Raw genomic sequence first — 27136 nt, 5'->3', positions numbered from 1 at the left:
GGGAAATTAAACAATGACAAGAGTTTGGAGAATCAACTTTCAACCCGATTAGAACTTGCAGTCTGGTTTTCAAAATGATCATTCTGCTCTGGATATTAAGATAATGGGGAAATTTTCCCCAATCGACCTTTGCCTCATTCCCACATCTGCCTTTGTTATGGAAGTGTTGATTATAGCTTTTTTTTGAGGAGGTCAAACTCTTGGAGTTGGAAGTAAGGATCTATCAATAACTTAAGTTTTTTAAAAGCTTCTGAATTGGGGCAGCAACCCCGAAAGACTGAATAGCCTTTTGGTGGGTAGGGAACTTATCTCTTCCAACACCTCGCCCCCCCCAATCTCCATGTAAGGCGATGGTACAAATTGGCTACACTCTCTTTCAAAAAGCGTCCCGCAATTAACGTTTGCTCAGTATCGACTGTCACCGGGGCTGATGGGTTTTGTAGTGATGTGATCATCACATTTTATTAATGTGTTTTGAAAAGCGCACACGTTTTAAAAAATAAAGAATTCTGATTTTCTATTTAATCTTTTCCCCCTCCCCAAACTCCAAAACAAAAAAAAACCTCGCGCGCACACACACACACACAGATCCTTCTACCACATGGTACTGACAGATTGTTTGAGCTGTTGGGGGGAAAGACATTCAAAACTAATTAAGCAGCATTCCAGCCGCTATTTGCAAGCAGTAGGCAGAATCAAAGGCATTTGTCAGCGCTACAGCCACGGCGGCCCCTCGTGGGTTTGATTGACAGCTCGGAGGGAGCAGACGGGGAGGCGGGGCCAGGGCCGGTTGTGACTGACAGGGACCGGCGACGCCAACCAATAGCGAGGCAGGGCGCCGCCGATTGGCTGGAGAGCCCACCCCCAGCCGGGGGGGGGCAGAGGAGGGGGGGAGCGAGCCCCACGTGGGGCGCGCGGTCTTCGGATTGGCTGAGGCCGGGCCCCGCGGAACGTTGGTTACTTTCCACCCAAATATGGTCAGGCTCTCGGGGCAGTTTCGGAGAAGGAGAAAGGAAGGAGAGAGAGAGAGAGAGAGAGAGAGAGAGAGAAGAAAAAAAAATAGGAAAGCAAAGGAAGGGGAAGCCGCGTGGTGTGGATTGTGGCTCTGTCTGTGTGTGGCATTCCGTCTGATCGTTCCCAATTCGCAGGAAAAAGGATCCCTGTCTGTCGTCTTGCTACAAAACTGTAACAGTAACAAATATTGTTGCAAAATAGAATTGCAATTACAAGGTGGAGAGAGAGAGAGAGAGAAATCGTTTTGGGATTATGTCAATTGCAAACAATCGCCGCTGAACTTCATTGAAGATTATTGCAATTTCCTCCTCGCTGCTGGTTTTCTTTTGGGCTGTTGTTCCGTGTTCCCTTCCTTCTCGATTTTCCTCGCCCCCCCCCCCCCCCCCCCACGCCGACTCCTGCCCTCCCTCCCTTCCTTCTCTACCCCCCCCTCCCCGCCTCCCATCAGCTCGGAAGAAGCGAGCATGATCTCTCCGTCGAAGCTTGCGGGTCTGGGATTCGCCGTCGCCCCGCAGCTGCGAGCCTCTCCCCTCGGCTGCTGAGCCGATCCTCCGGGAGGAGGACGGAGCTGGATCCCGGCACAAACTTCCAGATTGCCCGGCCGCACCTTCGCAAAAGAAAAGTGGACGCTATCGCCTTCCTTCCCCCCTCCCGCCCCCCATTTCTCTGCCTCCCTCCGGACCACGCTGCCATTCTGTTTTAGGAAACTGAATCGCGACTTTTCTGTGTGAAGAGAAGCTGATCTTTTTTTTAAAAAAACACACATTGTATCTTTGCTTTTCCCCCCACCCCCCACCTCAGCCGGAGTCGCTGCTGACTGACTGACTGTTGTACCATGAGCTCCCTTAATCCAAACTGTGCTGTCGGAGCTCCCCTCGTCTTTTAGCACAAAGGGACTTTTTTTTTAACAAAATCTCCTCGCCTGCAGCCCGGAGGACTTGCTGCTTTGTTGTGTAGCATTGGGAGTGGTTCTGATCGTGAGCGGCGTGGCCGTAGACTCTTCACAGCTTTTCTCTTGTGTTGTGGGCTTGCATCTTGTTCATCGATCGTTGGAATTGTATCTCCCTCTTTTTTTTCCCCCTCCCGTGGGGTTCTTTCCCCTTCACCCCACCCCCCCCTTCCCCCCCTTCCCCCCTAATCGGGGATACATTGTTTAAAAGATGTATCCTCAAGGCAGGCATCCGGTAAGTGTGTTTCACTCTCTCTATTTTGATACAAACAATCCTCTTAACTTGAATAGCGAGAGTTTTTTTTGTTGTTGCTCTTAGACGTAACTAGCACCTGATTGCGCCGGTATCGAGTGAGTGTGGTGTTTGTTGATTCGGAGGTTTTGTTTTTTTTTAAAAAATGCTGTTTGTACTTGCAGGCTCCTCATCAACCTGCTCAACCGTTTAAATTCACCGTGGCGGAATCGTGCGACCGCATCAAGGAAGAATTTCAGTTCTTGCAAGCTCAGTATCACAGGTGGGTCAATTCGATGGTGTTTACGCTGAGTTGGTTCAAGAGAGGGAGCGATCAGAATCTAGTTCATCACCCCCTATCTTCCCCCCCCCCCCCCCCCCGCCAAAATCTATCTTTCAGCCTACACCACTTCCCCCTTCCATTTACAATTCACTAGACAATAAGCAGACTGTATTTTAAAGTGATAATATTGAGCAATAAAGCAGTGAGCAATTTATTTGCTTTGTTTAGGTTAGTAGATGCCATGTAAACAAGCTTTTAAATTATTCAGCGTGTGATGTCAGTTCATTGTTTGGTTAATGTGTTGACACAGTCTCGGTTCCCTGAACCCCTTGAAATTGATACTTTTTCCTCTACGGTTTCTTTAAATTCAGTTTGAAAATGGAATGTGATAAACTGGCAAACGAAAAGACAGAGATGCAGCGTCATTATGTTATGGTAAGTCTCTTTCTTTTACATCCCCCCCCCCCCCCCCCCAAGGTATTTCTGTCTCTCTTTTTCAATCTGGGATGTTCCTGTGTTAATCCATGTGAATATTTGTCAGTAAATTTGTTGGCTCTCATTACGAGCTGATTAAAATAGGACATGACATAGCCATTGACACCAGCTCAATCAAACTTATTCAGTTGTCTGTTTTGCTAATTTCAAGATTTTAAATCATGGTGTTGGGGATTGTTGCTGAATTTGGGAAATACTTTTAAATTACAATATAATGTTGAGTTGTAAGTAGATAACCTCCCTTTTGTGGTGGAATAACACTGGTTGCTAAACATTCAGCTCTCCTTTACATCTGAGTGACCAGTATTTGGATGACTTTCTTTTGAAAAGGTAAACGTACTGTCCACATGTGGCCTGTGAATGAACAATTTTATAATTTCCATCACTGCAGCTGTTTATTAAAAGGAGGCAGTCAGAGATGGAAGCAGGGATCTTTAAAATCAACTTTAGGTGGAAATCAATTGATGGTACACAGAGAGAAAACAACAGACGAGTGGGAAATTTGCAGGGAGATTTTCAAACATCCCAGAATGTAAATTTATGCATTGACAATTTTTTATTGTTTCAGTATTACGAGATGTCTTATGGGTTGAATATTGAGATGCATAAGCAGGTAAGAACAATGTGGAAATGTTTCCTTTAGGATTGGAAGATGAATTGCTGTAATTTTGAGTATTGGCTGTGCATAAAACTGGTCCCCGTGATTCTACAGGTGGAGGGTCCGATTGGCCTTTGTGTGCCCTATTTCTGCAGGGGGAGTGAAATTTGGGTTTTGTTTTGAATAGTTTGGATATAGTTTTCTTTTTTGAGTTGTGAATGGCAGTTCCACTTCCTGCCACAAGTTGGGGCTGCAATCTGCTTCTGACTGATAAACGCTTCACTTTTTAAAGAGAACTAATCTTGCAGCGCTCCAATTCAAACATCAGTCAGTCCTGCTTTCCCAAGTAGCATTGTGTGCTACTAATTGGAGGTAATGTGAAACTTGGGTAATCAGTCATGGACTTAAAGGGACAGGGTTCCTTTTGTCTCTCCCAAGCAGGCTTTGGAAGGGATCAGTCCCCACCTTACATATTCTTCTTTACAAAAGCTCAGCGATCCTTTCAATGTCAAAGGCATTTAAAATTAATGAGAGGATGTTCCATGAATAAATAAAAAAAATTTTCGGGGGGGGGCAGTTGTATTTGGCCTTTCCTCTCTCCACTTTAAAAAGGGAATTATAGTAAGTTTTTAAAAAAGTATCTTGTTTGTTTTCAATGGTGCTTGAGGAATTTCAATCCAGTGATAAGTTGATGCCTTGAAGCCAAGCAAAGAAAGGAGGTTCACGAGCAAAAGAAAAAGCCAGGAATCCAAACTGAGATTCCTTTTTTTTCAATTTGCTTTGTTGAGTCTTTAAATGGCGAGTGTTCCATAGTGGTCGTATCTAAATGGTCAAGCCTCCAGTAATATTCAGGCGCTTGTTCAACTGCTCCCTTCCCTGAGCTGTTCCACAACACTCTTGCTCTCTTTATGTATGCAAGCCCAAGGGCTGTAAAAGATTTTTTCTCTCTGCCCGTAGCTACCTGTAACTATGCAGTTACAGACCTTTTATCCCTGTTGGCTTGGAGTTTGACCAACCCTTAACTTGTTGATGCAGTGTATTCGAAAACCAGTGAATGTCAAATTAGTCCATTTGATTGTTTTCAATCTTGAGCATGTTTCTTGCCCTTTTTTCTGCAATAAGTTTGTCAGTTATGTTTGTCTCCAGTTTTCTCTGGTACCCGTCACTTTTTTTTTAGCTTTTTTTAAAAATGCTGTTTTTCCCCTCTGGTACTGATCTGAAATGACTATAAGGGAGAAATGTGAGTGCTGTGTTGGAATGTGACGTGTTCAGCGGATAAGATACTATCAGGGTGGAGCTGTGTGCCTGCTGGAGTGAAGATCACTAGATTGGAACCAATTCTGTTTTGGTTACCATTGGTTTTGCTGTCATTGCTGTGGCCTTTTTATTTTTGTCCAGCAGGGAGTTGCCTGGAGGACTGGCTGGATCTGCCACTGTATTGCTGATGATTCTTTGACCCGTTGGTTGGAATCTGTGGACCTTTTGAGGTTTACTGCACTGATGGGGATGCTTTCTTTTTTTGTTTGAAGGATGGAGCCGTTCTTCCCAGAACTTTGGGCAAAATGTTCCCCTCTGTCAACGTTTTCCTTTGGGATGGGTGGCAGGGATGAAATTACAGATTATTCAGTTATTGCGTTACTGGGAGCTTGTTTCATGTAAATCAGCTTCTGTGTCGTCGATGTTATGACAATGATTTATGCTTTGGCTTCCTGAGGTCATGGTACAGTGAAAACCATCGCAGGAATGCAAGCTCTCATTCCCTGCAGACCTGCCGATTTTTGGGAAGTGTTCCGGTGGTTCCTACTCTTTGATTTATTGACGTGTGTGGCTGCGGAAGGTGCGAGGAGGCCTGGGGTGCTGAGGCAAACAGTCTGACTCCTGATCGAGACTTTTTCAATTCAGCCCTTGGTGTGAATCGAGCAGAGTTTGTGGGTCTCTGTTCACTGACCACTTTGCGGCACGGTAACTCAGTGGTTAGCACTGCTACCTCAGCGCCAAGAACCCAGGTTTGATTCCAGCCTCGGGCAGCTGTCTGTGTGGAGTTTGCACGTTCTGCCTGTGTCCACATGGGTTTCCTTCAGGTGCTCTGGTTTTCTCCCTCAGTCCAAAGATATGCAGGTTAGGTGAATAGGCTGTGCTAAATTGCCCATTGTGTTCAGGGCTGTGTAGGTTAGGTGCATTAGTAAGGGGAAAATGTAGAATAATAGGGTTGGGGAATGGGTCTGGGTGGGATACTCTTCGGTGGATCGGTGTGGACTTGTTGGGCCAAAGGGCCTGTTTCTCCACTATAGGGATTCTATGATTCTCGCTGCAGCCATCTCCTTGTAACAGTGTGAGACAATCTGGAGAGCAATTGCATTTTAAACATTGTTTTTACCTTCTGCAGACGTCAGTGAATTATTTACAACGTAACCGATTTTGGAGGCGAACAAACTGTGATAAATTTACTGGTTAGCCTCCTTTCACCAATTTTGCAAGTTAAGCGATAAACATTGGCCTGTTCACCAGGAAGAACTCTACCTCTCTATGAAAATAGCACCATGGGATCTTACCATTTCATTTAAAGGACAAGCAGGGCTTTAGTTTGACTTTTGTGACTGATCGTCTGGCACACCCAGCAATGCAGCAGGCCCTCAGTCCTGATCCTCAAGCTATTGGAGTATAGCAGAAACTCTACCTGGTTCACAGTCATCCTTTTCAGAAAGGAACGTTGCTGTCTATTGCCTGGTCTGGCCTGCATGTGACTCCAGACTCTCAGCGAGCTGGTTAACTCCAGGTTTCCCTCTGAAATGGTCAAGCTGACCCCTCTGCCTTAGGGAGCTCAAGGACATTAAGGGACCGGCAATAAACTGCTTTCCATGTGCCCAAGAATGAAACTTTGAAAGTAAACCCTCCAGCTCAGAATTAAGGGTAGTATTGATCTTATTGCTTGTGAAATATGTGGTTTTGACATTGTGTGTGTGTGTGTGTGTGTGTGTGTGTGTTTTTTTTCCTTCTGGAATTCTTGATCAATGTTTATTAGTTACAGTGAGTTGGAACTTGGTGTCCATCGAGCTGCTGTGTTCTCAGTTTGAACAAGCATGGCAAGACTCTGTCTCTGGTTTCTTCGTGTTTAGTTTATTTGTGGATGGGATGGGAGGTCTATGTCAAGACCATGGTCTGTGTCTTGTGGTGATTTGCGCATAATCTCTAGTCGCAATGACCTTTACAGAATAGGATTCATCCTTTTCCACATCCATTTCCACACACCGGCTTTCGGTTAGTATGGGGTTTTTGTTGGCAGCTTTGTATTAATCAAGTGCAACCTGTTAGAGACCCTCAGTGGAACTGTTCCATTTTTCTCTCTCCACCTTTCCAAATTCCCTGAACTTGCCCCTTCCCTATCTTTAACTTCCCAGCACCAGCCCTTACACCCCCTCTGTCTCCCACCCCCAGCAGTCCCTACACCCCTTCCCTGTCTCTGTCACCTCTCACCAGCCCTTGCCACTGAATATTTATATCCTTGCCCTGTCTAAACAAAGCTTTCTTTATGAAGATCGGGAAAACGATGAAGCAACTTTCAAGAATGACAAGATGATAATCCGTTAGTCTTGCTCCTTTAACGGAGCTGAGAGATTTATTTTGAACAATAATAACGGCTGTACGTTATTTTGGCTTTTGCAGTGGTCCTCGCTGGTTGCTGTTTTGTGTTGGAGTGCAGATTAACTGAGCTAATGAGCTTTTGTATCACTGGAATTTCCCAGCCTGCAATTGGATTTGTGGCATGTTGTTTCCCAGCATATCGCCATGGTTACTGGAGGAGTGCACGCTGGGTGTTGTCTAACAGAAACAGTCACTTTTCAGTAAACACTAACACAATGTAAAACCCTGTTGTTGTAAGTGAAGAATTCTTTGTTAAGGGAGGTCTTGGATGGACAGTTGTTCAAAGGTCCATTGTTCAGTGTCTCTGGACCATTCCCATCCTTAGCCCAAACCTGGTGTTCACAGTTTGGGGACTTGACTGTGTCCGTTGGCCTGGGTCCTGATACAGGGAAAGGATGGGGTTGTACTGATTTGTCTCTTCCTGTTTTTCCTCCAAAAGCAGGTTACTTGCAATTGAGCCATACTTTTTCCGGCCTTTAGGACATCCAGCAGCGTAGTGAGAGAGCAGGAGAAGGCTATTTGGTCCCTCGAGCTTGCTCTGCCATTCTGTAAGATTTAAGGCCGATCTGTTTGTGGTCTCTACTTCACACTCACTCCCACCTGCCCGTGGTCACCTTTTTTGACTTTTGTCTAGAATCCAGCTACCTCTGCCGCCTTGATGTTCAATGATTTTGGCTCTATTTCCACAGAGTCACGAACCTAATAGTCGAGTGCAATTTCACCTCCCCTCCAACTTCAGTGAGAGATCCCTGTTTTTCTTTCTTGAACTGTGCCCTCCCTGATTCAAGACTCTTCTCACAAGTGGGTCTTCTGCCTGTGCTTTACTTCCTTGCCCTGTCTCCCCTTGGATTCCAAAAGTTCATCTCTGTATTGAAAATACCCAGTGACTGGCTCTCCAGGGAGCAGCATTCCAAAGATTTGCACTCCTCTGTACGCTGTTTAAAAATGATTGATCCCTCATTCTAAGATGTTCTTTTTTTATGCTTTTCTTTTTGGAAAATATTTCAAGTGATGAATTTGAGTTTTTAGGTTGTGTAAGATGACACCCAGCCTAGATGTCAAAACATTGCAGTGTGTGATGGGTGAATCAAGTTTATCCCCTCATTCACTTTTTTTCCCCCCTGTGTTATTCTTTAAAGTATCTTTGTGGAAACAGGCTGTTTGGCCCAACAAGTCCACACTGACCCTCTGAAGAGTATCCCACCCAGACCAGCTCTTCTACCCTATAACTCTACATTTATCCCTGACTAATGCACTTAATCTGCACATACCTGGACACTATGGGCAATTTAGTATGGCCAATCCATTGTAACCTGCCAATCTTTGGATTGTGGGAGAAAACCCACAGTGACATGGGGAGAATATTCAAACTCCACACGGTCACCCGAGGCTGGAATCAAACCTGGGTCCATGGTGCTGTGAAGTAGCAGCGCTAACCACTGAGCTGCCATACGGCTCTATATATAATGGACTTTTCAAATGTAGTCCCTGGGATGTAGGAATTGTCACTTGTCTCTCCCCAGCATTTATTGACCATCAGCCGAGACTGACCGAGTTCTAGCACGTAGGAGCTGTGAGATCTCTATAACTTGGAGCATCTGAGACAGTGCATAGCATTTTATATCATTTCCAATCACTCAAACAACATTTTTGAAGTTCCCTTTTGTACACCATGAAGATGGCTTCCCATTGTTCTTTAGGGAAATTGGGGTCGCAGTTTCTCACACAGTAAGATCCCATAAGAAGTTGTGTGCTGACTGTGGGGCAGGAGCAACTTTTATCTGAATCTCCCTGGGAGGGATGCAGTTGATACTGAGCTTGTTAAAATCCTTCCTACATCTTGACCCCATCTTCCAACTTAGGAGCATAAAACCAGAATCTCTTGAGCTGTTCGATTTTAAAATCTGGTAACTGATCTGTTGTTAATTGATAACCTTGAGGGAGGGTTATTGGTTTGAACACTCCCACAGCTGGTGCCAGTGGCTTGATTTTACCTCCCACTGAGGGAACTGTGCCTCTGGCTCTGTGGTACACCTTCAGTACTGCATCTCTGGTTCTGTTATACATGTGGTGCTCACATTGGGTGAGAACCTTCATTCCTAAGCCTTTACAAAACATAACAAACAGTGAGCAAAGATGAAAGTTTAAGGAAGACAGTGCAATTATGTTGCTGAGTGTTTATTTGGTTGGTGACCTGTTGGGGTGGGATGGATGTGTGCCATGGTTACTCGTGGTGTTTGGCAGGTGGTGTGTGTAGGGGATGGGGCAAAGAGAGAGTGGGTAAGTGCTACATGCAGCAAATCCCAAACTCACCTTAGGTGCTGTTACCCTTGAGTTGATTTGTCTAAATTGATCCCTCCCAGAGGCCTGCCTTTGTAATTCTAGCAGGATTACCCCAGGGGTTATCATGGGATACCTATGGCTTATCCTTGTAAACATCAACTTGCATTTCAGTAGCACCACTTTTTTTAAAAGTAGCAACAAGTCTTGAAGTGTCTCACTGGAAACTGCTGAGATGAGATGTTAGCATGCCTGAACAAATGTGTGGTGAATTTTTAAGGTGAGGAAGGAGAGGGTGGGAGGGAATTCCAGGGGTTAGACTGGTATCAGCGATTTCAGCCATTGATGGGATGATGAAGACTCAGTGTGAAAGTGGTGCGGATTGGAAGGGCGCAGAGATTTAAAAGATGATGATAAGACAGGTTTTGAGGGTGGGGTGAAGCAGTGGGAGTAAGTTTGCAAACCACCTAGAAATCAAAGCAGCTGTCTGTGTAGTGGCGAGTGGGTTGGGGTAGGGCTGGTGAATAATTCAAGCAGTGTCCTATCATCCAAACCTGTCTGTCTGACACCAAATCAGGCATTCCTGATAAACCTCAGTAGGTCTGGCAGCATCTCTGGAGCAAAATCTGGAGTTAATGTTTCGGGTCAAGTGACCCTCCCTCAGAGCTGTCCACTTCATTGTCCATCTGTGCTGAACCCTGACTCTGTCCGGGAGATGGAGTACAGCCACTCTGCTGTTTTTCTACCTTGTGGGATGGTTTAGTTTGGAGCTTCGTGTGGGATCTGACATCTAGGGTTAGGGGGTGGGGTGGGGTGAGCACATTGGTTTGTGTTAACTGCTTTGGGAGAGAGCATGAGCTAGTAACAAGGGCAGTGAGATGTGTGAAAATGCTCTTTAGTGGAATGCTGCCTAATCAGCTGGTGCTGATACATAGAGTCGTAGATACTTTTTGGTAGTGGCCTGGAGCACACAATAAAAAGCTTTGTGTACATGGTTCAACACCTGCCCTCTGTTGGTTTCTTCTCTCTTTTTCCCAAGCCTTGGTTCTGTGTTTTAAGCAGCAATTGTGATTCTTTGCCCTTCTCACATTACACGTGGATGTTATAAGGTAAAATTGCTGGCAAAGTTACTGCCTCTTAAAGGCATCCTGCAACGCTTTAAATAGTAACCTCTTGTTCCCACTTTATATCCCAATCCTGCCCCAATAAAACAATTTATAGCAACAACACTTGCCTTTTTAAGTGGTACTTTGTTTGAATATAGTAGTCATACAGCATGGAAACATAGACCCTTCGGTCCAACTAGTTCATGTTGGACGATGTTCCCAAACTAAACTAGTCCCACTTGTCTGCGTTTTGGCTCATATCCCTCCAAACCTTTCCTATTCTCAATGTCTCAAATATTGTAACTGCCCCTGCATCCACCACTTCCTCTGGCAACTCATTCCACACGTGAATCACTTTTTTAAAAAAAAAAGTTGTCCCTCATGTCTTTTTAAAAAATCTTTCTACTTTAAAATATGTCCCCATCAGGGAAAAAACCCTCATCATTCACCTTATCTATGCACCTCCTGCTCAAGTGAAGAAACATTTCCAGCCTTTCCTTCGAACTCTAGTCTTCCCATTCGTGGCAACACCTGGTAAATCTTTCCAGAACCACCTCTAATTTAATATCCTTTCTATAGCAGGGTGACCAGAACTGCACACAGTACTCCAAAAAATGACCTCATCAACATATACAACATGTTGAGGCACTCTGTAGGATTCCCATCCAACAAAGCTTGACATTGACGTAGGGCAAACGCCCCATAGAATTCAGTCAAGGGGCATATCTTCCTGAATGTTTGTTTGATTTGAGGTGATCTGGAGTGATTTCCAGAGTTTTAGCTCTAGGCAACTGAAGATGTGACTTCCAGTGGAGGAGCAATAAGAATAGAGACAGTCGAGCGATTGGATATGCACCAGAGATCTCTGGGCTGGAGAGGTTGATGTATCACTCTGACATCAAGAAGTGACTCTTCTGGTCATGTCAGTGAGAGTAGGCTTTGTTCTGAGCTGTTCATTCCATCCTAAATGGTGGAGACAGGCTGGCATTGCTCCAGGATTGTCTGTTCTGCAGACTTGCCTCACATTAGGATTTTTTAATTGTTCTTAACTGACTTGTTTATAATCTAAAACATCAAATGCTCCCAAAGAGGACAGTGATGACATATTTAATAGTAGCCTTGATGTGGAGGTGCTGGTGTTGGACTGGGGTGGACAAAGTAACACAACACCAGGTTATAGTCCAACAGGTTTATTTGGAAGCACTAGCTTTCGGAGTGCTGTTCCTTCATCAGGTAAGCTTCCTGATGAATGTGCAGTGCTCTGAAAGCTAGTGCTTCCAAATAAACCTGTTGGACTATAACCTGGTGTTGCAATTTTTAAAAAAAAATAGTAAATGATACCATTTTCAAGAATGATTTTAATAAATATTGATTTGGTGAAGAATATAAAATTCAACACTGACCTGAAAGTGGCATACAACAGCCTGTGTCCCTATATTTCCAGTCCATTGTTTTGATCATGACACCCCTATTATCTCTAGTCCTTGCTTTATTGCTGAGATGGGAAGAGACTGCTTTTTGTGTGTTTTGGTGGGTCGGTGGTGCTGGGTATTGCTGATCGCACGTAGTGGCTCTTAGTTTCCAAAGTGAATCTTTTTAAAAGATTTTCTGGTCTGTTTTTGTTGAGAGGATCTGTCACAAATTAATTTAGTTTTGAACTGATTGCAGTCACTGAGATGGGAGATCTGCAACCGATTTGTGCACAGCAAGCTCCCACAAGAGCAACGTGACCAGTTAGCTTGTTTCAGTCATGCTAGTTTATGGGGCACAGTTACTAATGGGAATGTAGGAACAGTGTGGCTGCTGGGATGGGAGATGATGGGGACAATTCTATGATTTGTGAATCATAGAATCCTTATGGTGTGGATGCAGGCCATTTGGCCAAATCAGGTATGCCCTGACCCTCTGAGGAGCATCCTACCCCATCCCTGTAACCCAGCATCTCTCATGGCTAATCCACCATGTTCCTGGATACTATGGGGCAACTTAGCATGGCCAAGCCACCTCCCCTGTGTATCTTTGGATTGTGGTATGAATCCCATGCAGCCACAGGGAGAATGTGCAAACTCGACACAGTTGTCCAAGGGTAGGATTTGAACCCAGGTCCCTGGTGCTGTGAGGCAGCAGTGCTAACCATTGAGCCACCGTGAACTCCAGTGACTTGTGTACACAAAGTAATTCATTGCATAAAGTGCTTTGACATTTTTTCAGCATGAAAGGATATCTTTTATAGATGCGATTTATGGCTATTAATTGAAATGGTTGTTGGAGTCTCCTTAGCTTCAACAAACACTGCTCACTGCTTTGATTCTTTTCCCTTGTGGCATCATAAACACCAGCCACTTAAATGACATGTTTGCAAGAATTATTCAAGTGTATATGTTCACTGGGGGGAGGGAGGGCTGTGCTCTGCTCATTTTTTTTTCTCTCCCCTTTTCCTGTCCCTCCCCCACCCGTACGTATACTCTGGCTCACTTCTCAGTTCCTAATGATAGTGTAAGGTCAAATAGCTTTCACCATGCTTTTGACGGGAGTACTGAAGTGAGCACTTGAATTGGTGTTAGACAGTGGAAAGTGCTGATAATTGTGGAGCAGGAGTGTGACCACCAGTGCTCTGGGGCTTGTTTTTATTCACTTAATGGATGGTGTAGTGTAATGGGCCTTGCCATCTCATGTTTTCTCTTCATTTTTAATCTGTCATTCGCTTTGTTCATCCTCTCACTCAGACTGATGTGCACACGCATTTGTGGATCTGTGACACTGGCATGCATCCCCTGGTTTCTAGTTAAATGCGAAGTTGCTGGTTTGGGTGGTCACCCAGGAATACTACTCGCTGCAAGCCACAGGAGCTGGTTTAATACCTTACAATCCAGACCTCTTCCTGGTGATCTCATCAAATGACCTGTATGCGTCATCCCACCCAGTCCTCTCCCTTTCTTCCCCCCCTTTGCAATGCTCTTTTGGGAGGGGAAAAAAAAAGTGCCTGAAGAACCTTTTTTAAAGGGAAAGGAAATCTGTCTCTCATGCTTCAGTTTTTTTTAATAGTTCACAGCAGGACATTGGAAATTAATATTTAAAGGCCAAGAGGCTGCAGGGTCATACTGGAGCCTTAGCAGCCCCTCCTGGATGTGCTTGTTGAGACTTTCCTCGTCTGCACCTTTTTAGAGTTTTTAGTTCAGACAAGGTTCTAGATTCTGGGAGCATCTTTGCTGTTGAGTAGCCTTCAACTGATTTGGTCTGAACGAGGACTGAGAGGGTTGGGATTCCAGCAAGTTACACTCTGCTGGAATCAGGACTGTAAACAAAAGCTGCTGAGTTTAACATTTGAGTCCAGATGACTCTCTTTGCAGGTCTGGACTTGATGTTAGCCTGCTCTCTCTCTCTCTCCATGGGTGCTGTTTGACTCAATGTGATCTCCAGCATTTTTTGTTTTTGGTTTTCAGTTCTGAAAGGGTTAAGTGTTTGCAGGAGCAGATTCCAGTCCTTTTTTTTTGCCCTGAACCTTTTTTTGTTTTACTTGTAAAGTAATTCTGGCATCACTGTGTCCCAGCCTTTTGTCTCTCCTCTCTCCTCCATTATGTTTTGACAACAATGTCACCACAACATCTTTGAGAAAAATGTAACCTTGAGGTTGTTTTTGCTGTTTTTTAATCTCCATCCTTATCTCTCACCTGTTGCTGGCATTTACTTGCAGATAGCTTTCCAATCCTCTCCCTCTGACCAGCTGCTGGAACTATTCCACCACCCCAACCCTGGGTTAAAAAAAAACACCAAGCCTGTTTTGAAGCCATTGTCATCAGTGTTGGGGTGTGGGTGCGATGTCATTGTAAAATTTGCTCCCTGTTCCAGTTCTGCTTCCTTCCTGTTGCAGTTGTCACCAGGCCAAGATTTGGTCAGTGGGGAGCATTAATACGTCGCCCCCACCATCCCTGGGGTGGTTTTTCACAGTAGAGCGTGTCTTTTCAAACTGGGAAGCTTGCACATATTGGTTGCAGTGCTCAACCTGCTATCAATTGCTGCCCTTACTAACCTAATCTGAACCCAACTGGATTTTTTTTTAAGGACAATGCTGTTGCTAGAATTATTTCCTCTCGGGAGACCAGAACAAACAGGCTAAACCTACACCATGTGCTCCAAGTATGGTGTCACCAAGACCCTGTACCCCATTACAATTGTCCCTGTTCTTGTGTTCCATTCCCTTTGCAATAGATAGCAACGTTCCAATTGTCTTCCTAATTGTGTGCTGTATGGATATCTATTTGTTGTTGTGGTTCTGTTCGCCGAGCTGGGAATTTGTCTTGCAAATGTTTCGTCCCCTGTCTAGGTGACATCCTCAGTGCTTGAGAGCCTCCTGTGAAGCGCTTCTGTGGTGTTTCCTCCGGCATTTATAGTGGCCTGTCTCTGCCGCTTCCGGTTGTCAGTTCGAGCTGTCTGCTGTAGTGGTCGGTATATTGGGTCCAGGTCGATGTGTTTGTTGATAGAGTCTGTGGATGAGTGCCATGCCTCTAGGAATTCCCTGACTGTTCTCTGTTTGGCTTGCCCTATAATGGTAGTGTTGTCCCAGTCGAATTCATGTTGCTTGTCGTCTGTGTGTGTGGCTACTAAGGATAGCTGGTCGTGTCGTTTCGTGGCTAGTTGGTGTACACCTACCAAAAGAGGGAGTTTGACCCCACCCCATAGCTTACCAATAGGATAAACAACACACTGAGGAATCTACAAAAAAAATGGACAGATAACCAGGTCTGACCTACAAAGAATGAAACCTGAAAGCAACAGCACCCCCAGATTCTATGGACTACCCAAAGTGCACAAACCAGACATCCCACTCAGACCCATAGTATCACTGCCAGGGACACCATCACACAAACTGACCAAAGAACGAACACCAACTAGCCACGAAACGACATGGCACTCATCCACAGATTCTATCAACAAACGCATCGACCTGGACCCAATATACCGGCCACTACAGTGGACAGCTCGAACTGACAACCGGAAGCGGCAGAGACGGGCCACTATAAATGCCGGAGGAAACAGCACAGAAGCGCTTCACAGGAGGCTCCCAAGCACTGAGGATGTCACCTAGACAGGGAACGAAACGTTTGCAAGACAAATCCCCAGCTCGGCGAACAGAACCACAACAACGAGCACCCGAGCTACAAATCTTCTACCAAACTTTGAAGATATCAATTTGTGTTTCATGTTCCGTGATGCTCATTGCACTCCGCACTTCAATTCTCCATTTAATTGTATACTGGTTTTCTATTCTTCCTGCTAAAGTGGGTGAATTCATGTTTTTTTTCCCCATTTCCACCCCTCCCCTGCCCCCTGCAGTTATACACCATCTGCCAACATCTTGTTCACTCACGTAGCCTCACTCTATCCCTCTCTCCACCACCTTGACATCTTTCCTTCCCGCCCCCCAAGGTGTCATCGGTTATCCAATGTCGTTTTGTTGCACTGTGTAGGAGTACAGTGAAGAGCTCTTGCAATGTCTGTCTCCTTATAGTAACATCCTAGGTTCAATTCTTAAGTAGTTGCATTACTTAGAGTTGAAAAATAAGTTTTTAAAAATAGGACAACACTAACCTTACTGAAATGGCATCCCTTTCAAGTAGCTACCATGCGTTCAGTCTCTTTATCCAAATCGGGAGTAGAGATTGCCCTAGTACTGATCCCAGTGACCCTCCCAGGTTCTGGCTTACTCACTGCACCATGTTAACTAACCAAGCCTCTATCCATGCTTAGAGCCAGGCAATTCAGGAAGTTGTTATTAGGAAGCATTATTCTATAGAGAGGGGAGTGGGAATTTGGATGTCTGTCTTTATGCAGTTTGACAGCTTTGCTGTAATGAGTCAGTAGCTTCTACTGGGATTGACCAGCTGAAAAACAGTGTGCTCTGCTCATAGTGAGTTTCACTCACTCACTGTGTCTGAGAATGTAGGACCACAGTTAAAAGATGGCACGCATATAATCTACAAACCTGGGATCTATTCAGTCTGTCCAAGCTGGATTCTCTTGAGCAGGGATCACCTTCCATTCCTTTTGTGGTAAATCTTCCAGGATTCCTGCTCCTGATTGGATAGCAATCCTTCTGCGAGGACAGGATCCTACACTGTGGTGTTCTCTTCCTGAGTCAAATAATTTGCCTGATCTGTGGTTAGACTCTTTTGTTGTTTGGAAAAGGAATAACAAATGGATTACATGTGTTGCAGTCAGTGTGAGTGGGAGGTGATCAGGGAGGGGGTGAGAGAGAGAAGGGGGTGAATAATGTATTCAACCACCCTGTTGTTTCAGTTGAAATTTTAAAGAAAGATATTTGTAGCAAAGGATAGAGCTTGGTTTAAGCAACTTAGCCCAACACATCCCTCTACAGTCTGCCTTCTCACTGAGGACTTGTCCCAATCACTTATCGTGAAGAGTCAGATAGTGCCAGACAGAATATTGCAGATTATTGAATGTTGTTCTCCTGGATGTGACTTTGCTGTCAAGGCAGGTGTGTGTTATCAGTCCCTTACTTGCCCCAAGATCCATGTATTTGACTTGCATTTTGAGCTGATGTGGTTGGAGCAGCTTATTACAAAAGGGCAACTTGGGAAGGAGGCTTGCCCCCTTAAAGAGCAGAAGTTTCCTCCATCAACTATTAGGGTTTCTGTAACTCTGACGGCTTAACGACCACGGGGTTATCAAACTATTTGCATCATTGGTACTTGCGATGTTTTCAATTTGATATTTTCTCATCAACTCTATCCAGACTTTTATTGCACATCTCTCTGAGCAGATGGCGCTTGAATCCAGACCCCCTGGCTCAGATGTAGGGGTACTACCACTGCACCAAAACAGCCCTACTCTTGCAATTTGACTATGATAGTGAAAAGATTTTGATTTAAGACTATGGCTGATTAAGCTGATTAAGCTACTTAAGCCGTTTGCCAGTTCCCAGTGTCAGTGAAACGGAACTTTGACTAGGAAAGTTTTTCATGTGTTCGGACTGTCTTAGGAGAATGCTGAAAAGCAATTTTGTGAATTTATTTCCAGCTTAATCTTTCTTTCAAAAGACTGAACTCTTGGGTAATGCATGCATGTTTTCTTAGAATCCCTACAGTGTGGAAACAGGGCATTTGGCCCAACTAGTCCATAGTGACCCTCCAAAGAGTAACCCACCCAGACCCATTCCCCTACAGTTTCCTGTCACATGCACCTAACCTACACATCCCTGAACACTATAAGCAATTTGGCATGGCCAACTCACCTAACCTGCACACCTTTGGACTATGGCAGGAAACCCACACAGACACTGGGAGAATGTGCAAACTCAACATAGACAGTTGCCCAATGCTGGAATCAAAACAGTGTCCCTGGCGCTGTGAGGTAGCAGTGCTAACCACCGAGTCACTGTGCTGCCCTTCTGTTGCTGACAGTATTGTGAGATATAGCCTGTGGTGCAATTTAAAGGTAAAACTTTTAATAAAATACTGCGGCATTAGCTTATTTGATAGCAGGACTTTTCAATGCTTGACACTTGGGGACTAGTTAAATTGGCGACAACAATGAGAGGTTGCAGGAAACACCAGGATCTAAAAACAAAAGCGTGACTTTCCAGATGTGTGGAATCTGAAAGAAAAACAAATCCTAGCAATACTCAGCAAGCTTGACGATGTTTGTGAAGAGAGAAACTGAGTTCACAGTGTCCTTGACTGGAGGGAGAAAAATATTACACTGTTTCTCACCTGAGGCTGAACTGAGTATTTCAGGCACTTTCTGGTTTGTACTTATCAGGTCATGTAGGACAGGAAATTACTTTGCTGTTTTTTGGAGGAGGAACTCCAAATCACTTCGTTTATCCCAAAAATATCCTCCCTCCATTTCAATATGGGGTTTGTGGAATGGGTCCTAACATCCGTTTATTTTGATCACCTTTTTTGGTTTAGATTAGATTACTTACAGTGTGGAAACAGGCCCTTCGGCCCAACAAGTCCACACCGCCCCGCCGAAGCGTAACCCACCCATACCCCTACCCCTACCCCTACATCTACCCCTTACCTAACACTACGGGCAATTTAGCATGGCCAATTCACCTGACCTGCACATCTTTGGACTGTGGGAGGAAACCGGAACACCCGGAGGAAACCCACACAGACACTGGGAGAACGTGCAAACTCCACACAGTCAGTCGCCTGAGGTGGGAATTGAACCCAGGTCTCTGGCACTGTGAGGCAGCAGTGCTAACCACTGTGTCACCATGCTGCCCAATTTCTATTTAAGATGGCAATGTTATTGCTACCAGTTAGTATGTGTTGTAATATTAGCAAGGTGGGTAATGGTGGGGCTGGTTATGTTGGGATTATGAAACAAACTGGAAGCTGGTGTGTGAATAGAGACTGGAGAAGCTTGGGATTGTTCTTGGAGCACCGGAGGAGTTGGCAATTTAATCAAGGTGTTCACAGTTCTATCCGATTTTGATACCAATTAACCGATAGGCTGGTTTTAACCTTGAAAATGTTTATGGTGGGTGACTAGAAAACAAGAGGTGACAGAAAGTAAATCCCTTTTACACCACTATGTGTATGGCTGGACGCAGGTGCCATAGTCGCTTTCTGAAGAAAATTGAATCGAATATTTTTAAGGGGAGATGTTTCCTAGAGACTGAAAGCCATTGGATAGCAGTTTGGAAGGGCCGGCACAGACCCAATGGGGCAAATGGCAACAGGGGTTCTTCCTGTGCTTTTTGATTCAATGGTGGTTTCACCCAGAAGAAGTCTGTCAGAGAATGTTAGACCTTTCCACTCTTCAGAGTCTGTGCCTTCTGGCACTGCACATTACTGAGGGAGCTTGTCCCAAGAAGAGTGTTGTCCATTTCTGTCTTTTAAGGATGATGTAGACAGACTGTATTCGTCTTGATGGCCAAGTCTAATCCTGGTCTAAATCCAACTGCACACTTCCCTCTGGGATCACTGCTGTGCCATTGAATTGGAGGCTGAGCCAGGCGCAGGATAAGCCTGTGGGATGTAGCTTGGTGAAGTAACTCCACAGAGGCCAGTATCCTGTCACCAAGTCACCCCTTTATGTAACCATGAGCAATCCTTGACTTTAGTACTGCCTCTTTAGAGTCCGCTGTGAGTGTTAGGGGACATAGTGTCAGCCAGGGCTCCCTGATAGAGTCTGCTAATTTGGTCCAATCAGGCAACTCACTGAGCTCCAGCTGACTGACCTTGTTACAATCACTACCCTTAGGATATCTTGAGGTGCTATCTAAATGCAAATAAAGTGCTGCTCCAATTATGCTTTCCCCACTCCTGTAAACCTGTTCTGAATGTAACGAGTCATAACTTTGTGTGTTGAGATATGTGACGTTACCTGAGAAAGTGAACAAGATAAATTTGTCTGGGTTATGGTTGGGGGTGGGGGGAGGGGGAGGTGCAGCATGGGGGAGGCTGTGTTGAAGAATATAGTAAATGGGACAGAAGCCTCAAGTTAGGAGCCTCCTTTCCCCTCTGTTTGCCTGCTGCTGTCTGCTTGCGTTATCTGCACTTAATTTGCAAAGTGGCTCCGGTTAGCAGCTTAAACTCCAATTGAATGACCTGCGTTGGTGCATATTGTGTGGTTTCACAGACTGTTGTGGTCAAAGAAAGATGCAATTTACATAACGATCTCTGGGACTGGTTCTCATGTAGCCATAGTAACGGGAAAGATGGATTGAGAATTATTCTTGGCTGAAATTACCATTGCTGTTCTGAGTGGTGTGTTTTTGCCACTGAGGTCTGAGTATTATTGTGAAGTGTAAGGCTTGGTAACGTCCACACTCTGCTAATTTGGACTTTGTGTTGTGTGTCAGACTTTTGGTGACTGACTATTCAGATGTGTTTTCAGAGCCCACACTTATCTTGAGTTGGGTTGAGCAAACAAAACCGCTGTGGTTCACTGCTGTCTAGTTACGGTATTTGTAGGTGGTAGGGCAGTGCTTGAATTTGGTGAGCATATGGTCCTGCAGCAAAGGGATCAGGCAAGTCAATTGCATCATAGCTGGCTGATTTGGAATCATTTGTCCAGCCCAAGACTCTGTGCAAAACCCGTGTCTAACAAAAATCTATCAATCTCAATTTTAAAATTTTCAAGTGATAATGATGCAAGGCTGGTTTGAACAGATGGACTGCAGAATTTGATGACTCTGAAATAGTATTTGCATCTGCGCTGCAGACTCGTGCTGCCTGGCAAGGTATCATTTTTCTCATTTTTATTTGATTTCGCCCCGCCCCCGTATACATATGCTTGCAATCTGAACATTAATGAGGCTTCTTTTAAATTTTTAGATTTTAACCTGTTGTAAGTAGAGAACTCTCTCTTTTTCCATATTAAAATTGGGGGTGGGTGGGGGTGCAGGGGTCAGGAGGAGAAAAAGAAACCCCTGTCATTTTGTTTTTGGATAAACAGAATGCAACCTCCCAGTTTCAAATGGGAAAGAGGTTTCAAGTCTCTGTTTAAACACACATACCTGGTCAGCTGAAAGTACCTGCGCTGTACTGAGTCGTGGTTAACGGTTACCCATTAAGACTTTCCATAACAGGCTAATAACTGTTAATTTTTGCTCCATCCCACTTGGGAACAGGTTTTTTTACTCATTCACTGGATGAGGATGTCACTAGGTAACTAGCGGCTGGCATGGGCAATAAATACTGATTAAGAGTCAACCACATTGCTGTGGGTCTGGAGTCAAATGTGGGCCAGGCCAGGTAAGGACATTAGTGAACCAGATGGGTTTTTCCAACAATTGACAATGGATCCCTGGTCATCGCAGACTCTTGATTCCAGATTTTTATTGAATTCAAATTCCACCAAACCTGGGTCTCCAGAGTTGGGCCTCTGGGTTAGGAGTCCAGCGATTTAATACCACTTGACCATTGCCTTCCTCTTGAAGGGATTCCCACCTGCATCTGTTGGTCTGTGAGTGTGCCTGTCTGGAATTTGGCCCCTGCTGTAGAGAAGGTTGCTGTAGTCCTCAGCAGTGTCACTGACTGATTCCTTGGGTGAGCAAAGACTCCAATGCGGTGACAGCATTTCATTTATCTCCACAATACCCTTGTGCTAGTGGGTTCTCCATCCCTGCCACTCTCTGGGTGAATAGAACTTTCTTCTGAATCCTCAACTGAACTTGCTACTAAACAGCACAGAGGGGAAAGAGCGTGTTGCTGTGGTCACATTGTCCCAGAATCTGGCAGCCAATGTGAGGACCGCAGATGCAGGAGAGTCAGTCAGTGTGGTTCTGAAAAGCACAGCAAGTCGGGCTGCATCCGAGGAGCAGGGGAGTCAATGTTTTGGGTGTAAGAAATGTTTGGTGGGGGTGGGGGTGGGGGGGGGAGGGGGGGGGCGGTTGTGGGGATGTGGTATTAGGTTGGAATGGATGGATGGGAAGGAAGATGGACAGGTCAAGAGGGTGGTGTCAAGTTAGAGGGGTAATGAGGAAACTGGTAAAACCGACCTTGCTCCCGTGTGGTTGGAAGGTCCAAAGGCAGAAGATGAGGCATTCTTCTTCTGGGCTTTGATTTGGTGGAGGAGGCCCAGGACCTGCATGTTCTTGGCAGAGTGGGAAGGGGAGTTGAAGTGGTCAGCTATGCAGCGGTGGGGTTGTTTGGTGTGTTTGTCCCAGAGCTGTTCTCTGAAACGTTCCGCAAGTCAGCATCCTGTCTCCCCAGTGTACAGGTGACCGCATCGATAGCAACAGACCAAGTAGATGAGGTGGTGTTTGGGTGTACAGGAAAATCTCTGCTGGATGTGGAAGGATCCTTTGGGGCCTTGGATAGAGGTGAGGGGAGAGGTTTGGGTGCAGACTTTACACCTGCCCAGCTCTGCACTGTGACACAACAGGGAAGCACTTGGTCAGGTATAAAGCATTTTTGGAATGATTTAGATTAGATTCCCGACAGTGTGGAAACAGGCCCTTCGGCCCAACAAGTCCACACCAACCCTCCGAAGAGTAACCCACCCAGACCCATTTCCCTCTGACACTACGGGCAATTTAGCATAGCCAATTCACCTGCCCTGCACGTCTTTGGACTGTGGGAGGAAACCGGAGCATCCGGAGGAAACCACGCAGACACTGGGAGAATGTGCAAACTCCACACAGTCAGTCGAGGCTGGAATTGAACCTGGGACCCTGATGTTGCGAGGCAGCAGTGCCAACCACTGAGCCACTGTGCTGAGGTTATGAAAGATGCCATGTAAATGCAAGTGTGGAGGGCCTGAATACCAGGAATCTGTCATGAGTTAATGCTGTGGACTTGGCTTGTTTCCTAGTTCCACCAGGTGGGGTATGCTTTTGGTCAGGCAGTGATAGGCACATGCCCTCCATGTGTAGAGTCTCTTCCCTATACAGACATACGTTAAAATGCTGAGTGCTTTCTTGTGTTGTTTTGTAAAGTGGATTTTTTTTTTTTGGTTTTTTTTGCAATTGTTTGGCATCTGTGTTGTGTGGGGATTGCAATGTTGAACCACCAGAAAACCTGGAGGCCAGTGGACAGGAGTGACTTGTGAACAGTCCCTCTGTCTGAAAGTGGATGGTCACTTCGAGAATCCCCAGACAGATGCAGTGGGGGGGAAAAAAATTCCATGACCATTTTAAAAACACCACTTTACTTGAGCAGCAGTTGTAGGGCTCTTAATTTACACGTTGATTAACAGGAAGAACCCCCCCCCCCCCCCCAATGATTTGATACATTGGGAGTGGAAGGAATGTAAAAATCGTCAACGTACATAAAATATTGTGATAAAGGTTTACAATATAATTATTTATAAATTTCACTCTAAAGCAGAGGAGAATGGGTTTTAGTTGAAGGGTCAAATGTTTTTTCTATTCAGTGGGTCTAGACAATATTCGAAGCAAATTATATGATTTTAAGCTAACTGAGTAAACTAAGCTGCTGGTGAGATAATTGTTCAACCCTCTCTACCAAGTTTAACATATTCGTTCAGTATTTCAGACAAAATCCATAATGTGCTGTTTAGCAGAGTAGAATTAGCAAATGGCACTAGGTTTGATTTGGGATATCTGCTCAGCGTGGATGATTTGGACCAATGAGACTGTTTCCATGCTGTATGATTGATTCTTGTTGAAATAAGAAGGGGGGGAAAAAACTTCCCACCTTTCATTTGACCCATCGGTGCAACCTCACCGAGCTGGCTAAACCTGACGGAGCAGCCACCGCTTCATTTACCCCCCTCTGGCTGACTCTCAGCCCCTTTGTGAAAGTTAAACAGCTGAGAGGCACGGACTGGTTTGAGAGCATCTGCTCTCTTCCGTTGGGGTTGTGGGGGCTACACTGAGACGTGGCGCTGAGGGACCTTCTCAAACTGGGGCGTGGCAAAGTGAAGCTCAGTGAAGAGTTGGTGAGCTGAGAACAGCTTTGATTGTTACTTGCATCAAGCCTACTTTAAGATTCAGTTTTGGTGACATCCTGTCCTGGTGGAGGTTTACTGAGGGCGTCAGCATGTCTGAGGGTGGTGGTGCCCAAAGGAGTTCTGTGTTAAAACGCATCAATTGCCTAAACAGTAGCACAATCCCAGCCTAAAGGTGGACAGCTTCCTCCGTCTACGCCAGCCTCCTCCTCTGTCTCTATCTTGTGTTATTCTCTCTCTCTCTCTCTCTCTCTCTCTCTCTCTCTCTCTCTCTCTCTCCCCCCTCACCATCACTCCCCCTTTTGCATGTGAAGCAGGCCTTGTGAACTGATATGTTTACGTCTTCTATGTTATTGGTCTGTTCAAACCGTCTTTGATTTCAGAAGTCTGCTGTACTCCTGATCTTTATGCTGGAGCCCACAGAGAATGCTGAAGGTTGGATTTGATGTCATTTTGACAGCTGTTTAACATCAAAGACTACATGCAGGTTTAGTGATAGAGGGAATAGGAACATCTACCGTGGTGATTGTCTCTTAATGAAACTTCAGATGTCTGTGAGCTGAAATGTACAAGAATAATCCTTTTGAACTGTTTAGTCAGGTAATCATTCCCTTTCAGTGTACAGGTACTTGTGAAATTTATGGTTTGTAAGGAATGTGTTCAGCAGTGACCGTTTCACGTAGTCAGGAATAATGTTTCCTCAGCAAAGGAGCCTTGCGATTGCTTAAGTATTTCTGCTTTACTGGCCTTGTTTTCTAAGTGAGGGCTGACCATGAGGGAGATTGTTAATAGAGCTGCATAAGGTGCAGCCTGTGATTTGTTTGGATGGCAGACTGTGTGCTTAATTGGGCAGCGTGGAGAATTGCGTTCAAGCAACTAGAACGAGAAGAGCAAACCTCTGTGTATTTCAGAGCACTTGGACTGTGCCCGAAGTGTTCTCTAGTGCCTTGTTTAACATGTTGGGCTAAAGCTCCTAATTCAGTAAAGCAATCTCCAATCCCTGTTGTAGGCTTGTCTCATCTGAGCTAGGAAGTCTCAGGTTCTCGTCTTCTGAGTGAAGAGGCAGAGATGCAACAAAATTGATGCATTCTGTATCTGCAGTGCTGACTTGTTCCCATGGCAGCATGCATGTGGGCCATAGTCAAGGAACGCGGGCTCGATTTCCCCACCGTTTTCTGGTTAAACCTCTATCGCGATTTCTGGTGACTGTTGGGAATTACTGTTTTTTTTTGCCAAGGATTGGTCCTGGTGTGATGGTGAGCAGCCCATATCCATAGGCCTCAATGGTCTCTCCACCGTACAGGAGTGTGCGGGAAGTTAGACTGAAAGTTGAAGATTATCCATCATGTTGTTTGAAGTGTAGGAAAAGCTAATTGCGCAAGTTTCTGTTTGTTTGTAACTTGAGCAGCAGCTTTTTTGATCCAGTTATTGCACTTTGTATAACTGAGATTAAATAGAAGGGATGAAATCCTCCTTTGCATGGTGTGTGTGTGTGTGTGGGGGGGGGGTGTCTGTACCAGCTTGAGCTTTCAGGACTTTTTTTTAGTGGATATATGATTATAAATGTGGCTCAGATCTTCCTGTCTCCAAATGATCAGACACTAGTCCTGAAAGATACACTGTGATCACTTCCAAGCAATTACCATGTGGGACTTCAAAGTTTAAACCCCATGTAGGCAATGACCTGGCATCTAGAACTCTAAGTCTCCAGCTCTGAATTAGAGTTGGAGCCTTCAAACTGATTTAGCTGATTCAGGAAAAGTTTTTAAAGTAATTTCAAAACCAATTTTAACTCCTGGTCAAGTGTAAAACTGACCCTTCTTATTCTGACACACTTGCCCCAATAAATTGCTCTCGCTCTCGCGCTCTCGTTGATTTGCAATCACCTGCCTACCCCCTCTCACTATGCTCTCTATGTTCTCTCTTCTCTTTCTTCCCCCCCCCCCCCCCCCCCCCCCCTCACTGCTGTAAAGCTGGATGTGACTTCTCCTCCTCTGTGAATGGGCATATACTGTGTGTCTCATGGACACTGGCTCCTGCTTGGCTGTTCTTATTGGACACAGTCGCATTCTGTGATATCGTTTCAATAAGTAGTTAGCTCCATAATGGTATTATCTCCCCCTGCCTCTTTGCTTTGTGTTAGTCATCTGCTGATGCCATGTGGTTCTGCAAAACCAGTTTGTTTCAAATACTAACCAAAGATTTTTTTATCTCTCTCCTTGTTTCCTTTCCCTCCTGCTCAGACTGAAATTGCCAAAAGGCTAAACACGATCTTGGCACAAATCATGCCATTTCTTTCACAAGAGGTAAGTGGTCCTGCTTGATCCTCTAGTTCCTTGCTATTCACTGCTTTGTATGAGAGTACTGAAGCTGAAATGTATCCAGTTTGTATTCAGTACATGTCTCTCAAAATCTTTCCTGTCTCTTTCATTGAGACACCATCTCTTCAGTATCTCCTATACTGACCACCTTATTCTGTTATTATACCCCACTCCACAAAAGGCTATTCCGAACGGGAGTATTCCAGGTCCCAGTGCTAGTGTGATCTGAATGGGTAACCTCTTAATTACCCCACTTACATGGTATAGTCTTAATGGAGGAATGCTGTGCAAATCTGTCTATGTTCCATACATAGAGGCACATATCAAAATTTAAACCCTGGCTGTGAACTATCTGCAGTTGAAATAGAAGAAAGTTTTGCTGGTGTGGAAGGATCCAACCAGGGAGCACGAGTTAGATTGGCTAAGTTCTGGATTTTCTCTTGGTTATGTTGGCATGCCCAGGTTAACAGCTGGTCAATGCTGTTACAATGCCCACTCCATCCTAGCACAGGAATGGCTCATTCAGTACCTTGTGTCTTTTTTGATCTCCTACTCTGCTGGATTTTGTTTCCCCCCCCCCCCCCCTCTGTTTTCCCCATGCTCCTGATATCCTGGTCTAACAAAAGTTTGTCTGTTTCAATCCATATTTGCAATTGGAGGATCTATAGGTCATTCTTCTCAACATGATGGTTGCGTCCTTGTACAACCCTGTGTAGGAAAATTGCACATTCTTGTTTAAAGTGATGGCGATGTAATCGCGTTAAAGTTACAACTAAAAGTTTGCACTTGAGAAACAGCATTCCCAATTTGTCAATGGCATTACAGCA

General features: G+C 45.0%; 1 protein-coding gene across 22 annotated transcripts in view; it reads left to right on the top strand.

Moving 5' to 3' along the window:
- The first annotated feature begins 1396 nt into the window (after positions 1 to 1396).
- tle3a (TLE family member 3, transcriptional corepressor a) overlaps positions 1397 to 27136 on the top strand; it is a 77169-nt gene continuing 51429 nt past the window's right edge. For 21 of the 22 annotated variants that reach the window (XM_072565315.1, XM_072565310.1, XM_072565314.1 and 18 more), the window contains exons 1-5: positions 1398 to 2198; positions 2381 to 2478; positions 2850 to 2913; positions 3542 to 3586; positions 26232 to 26294. In XM_072565315.1, the coding sequence (XP_072421416.1) occupies positions 2175 to 2198; positions 2381 to 2478; positions 2850 to 2913; positions 3542 to 3586; positions 26232 to 26294 (294 nt within the window). In that variant the 5' untranslated portion in view covers positions 1398 to 2174. Of the gene's footprint in view, positions 2199 to 2380; positions 2479 to 2849; positions 2914 to 3541; positions 3587 to 26231; positions 26295 to 27136 lie in introns of all 22 variants that reach the window. The other variant, XM_072565307.1, reaches the window with a different exon arrangement.

This window comes from Chiloscyllium punctatum, chromosome 48 (genome assembly GCF_047496795.1).
Source record: "Chiloscyllium punctatum isolate Juve2018m chromosome 48, sChiPun1.3, whole genome shotgun sequence".
Taxonomy (NCBI): Eukaryota; Metazoa; Chordata; class Chondrichthyes; order Orectolobiformes; family Hemiscylliidae; genus Chiloscyllium; species Chiloscyllium punctatum.
This window is presented reverse-complemented; position numbering and strand designations above follow the sequence as displayed.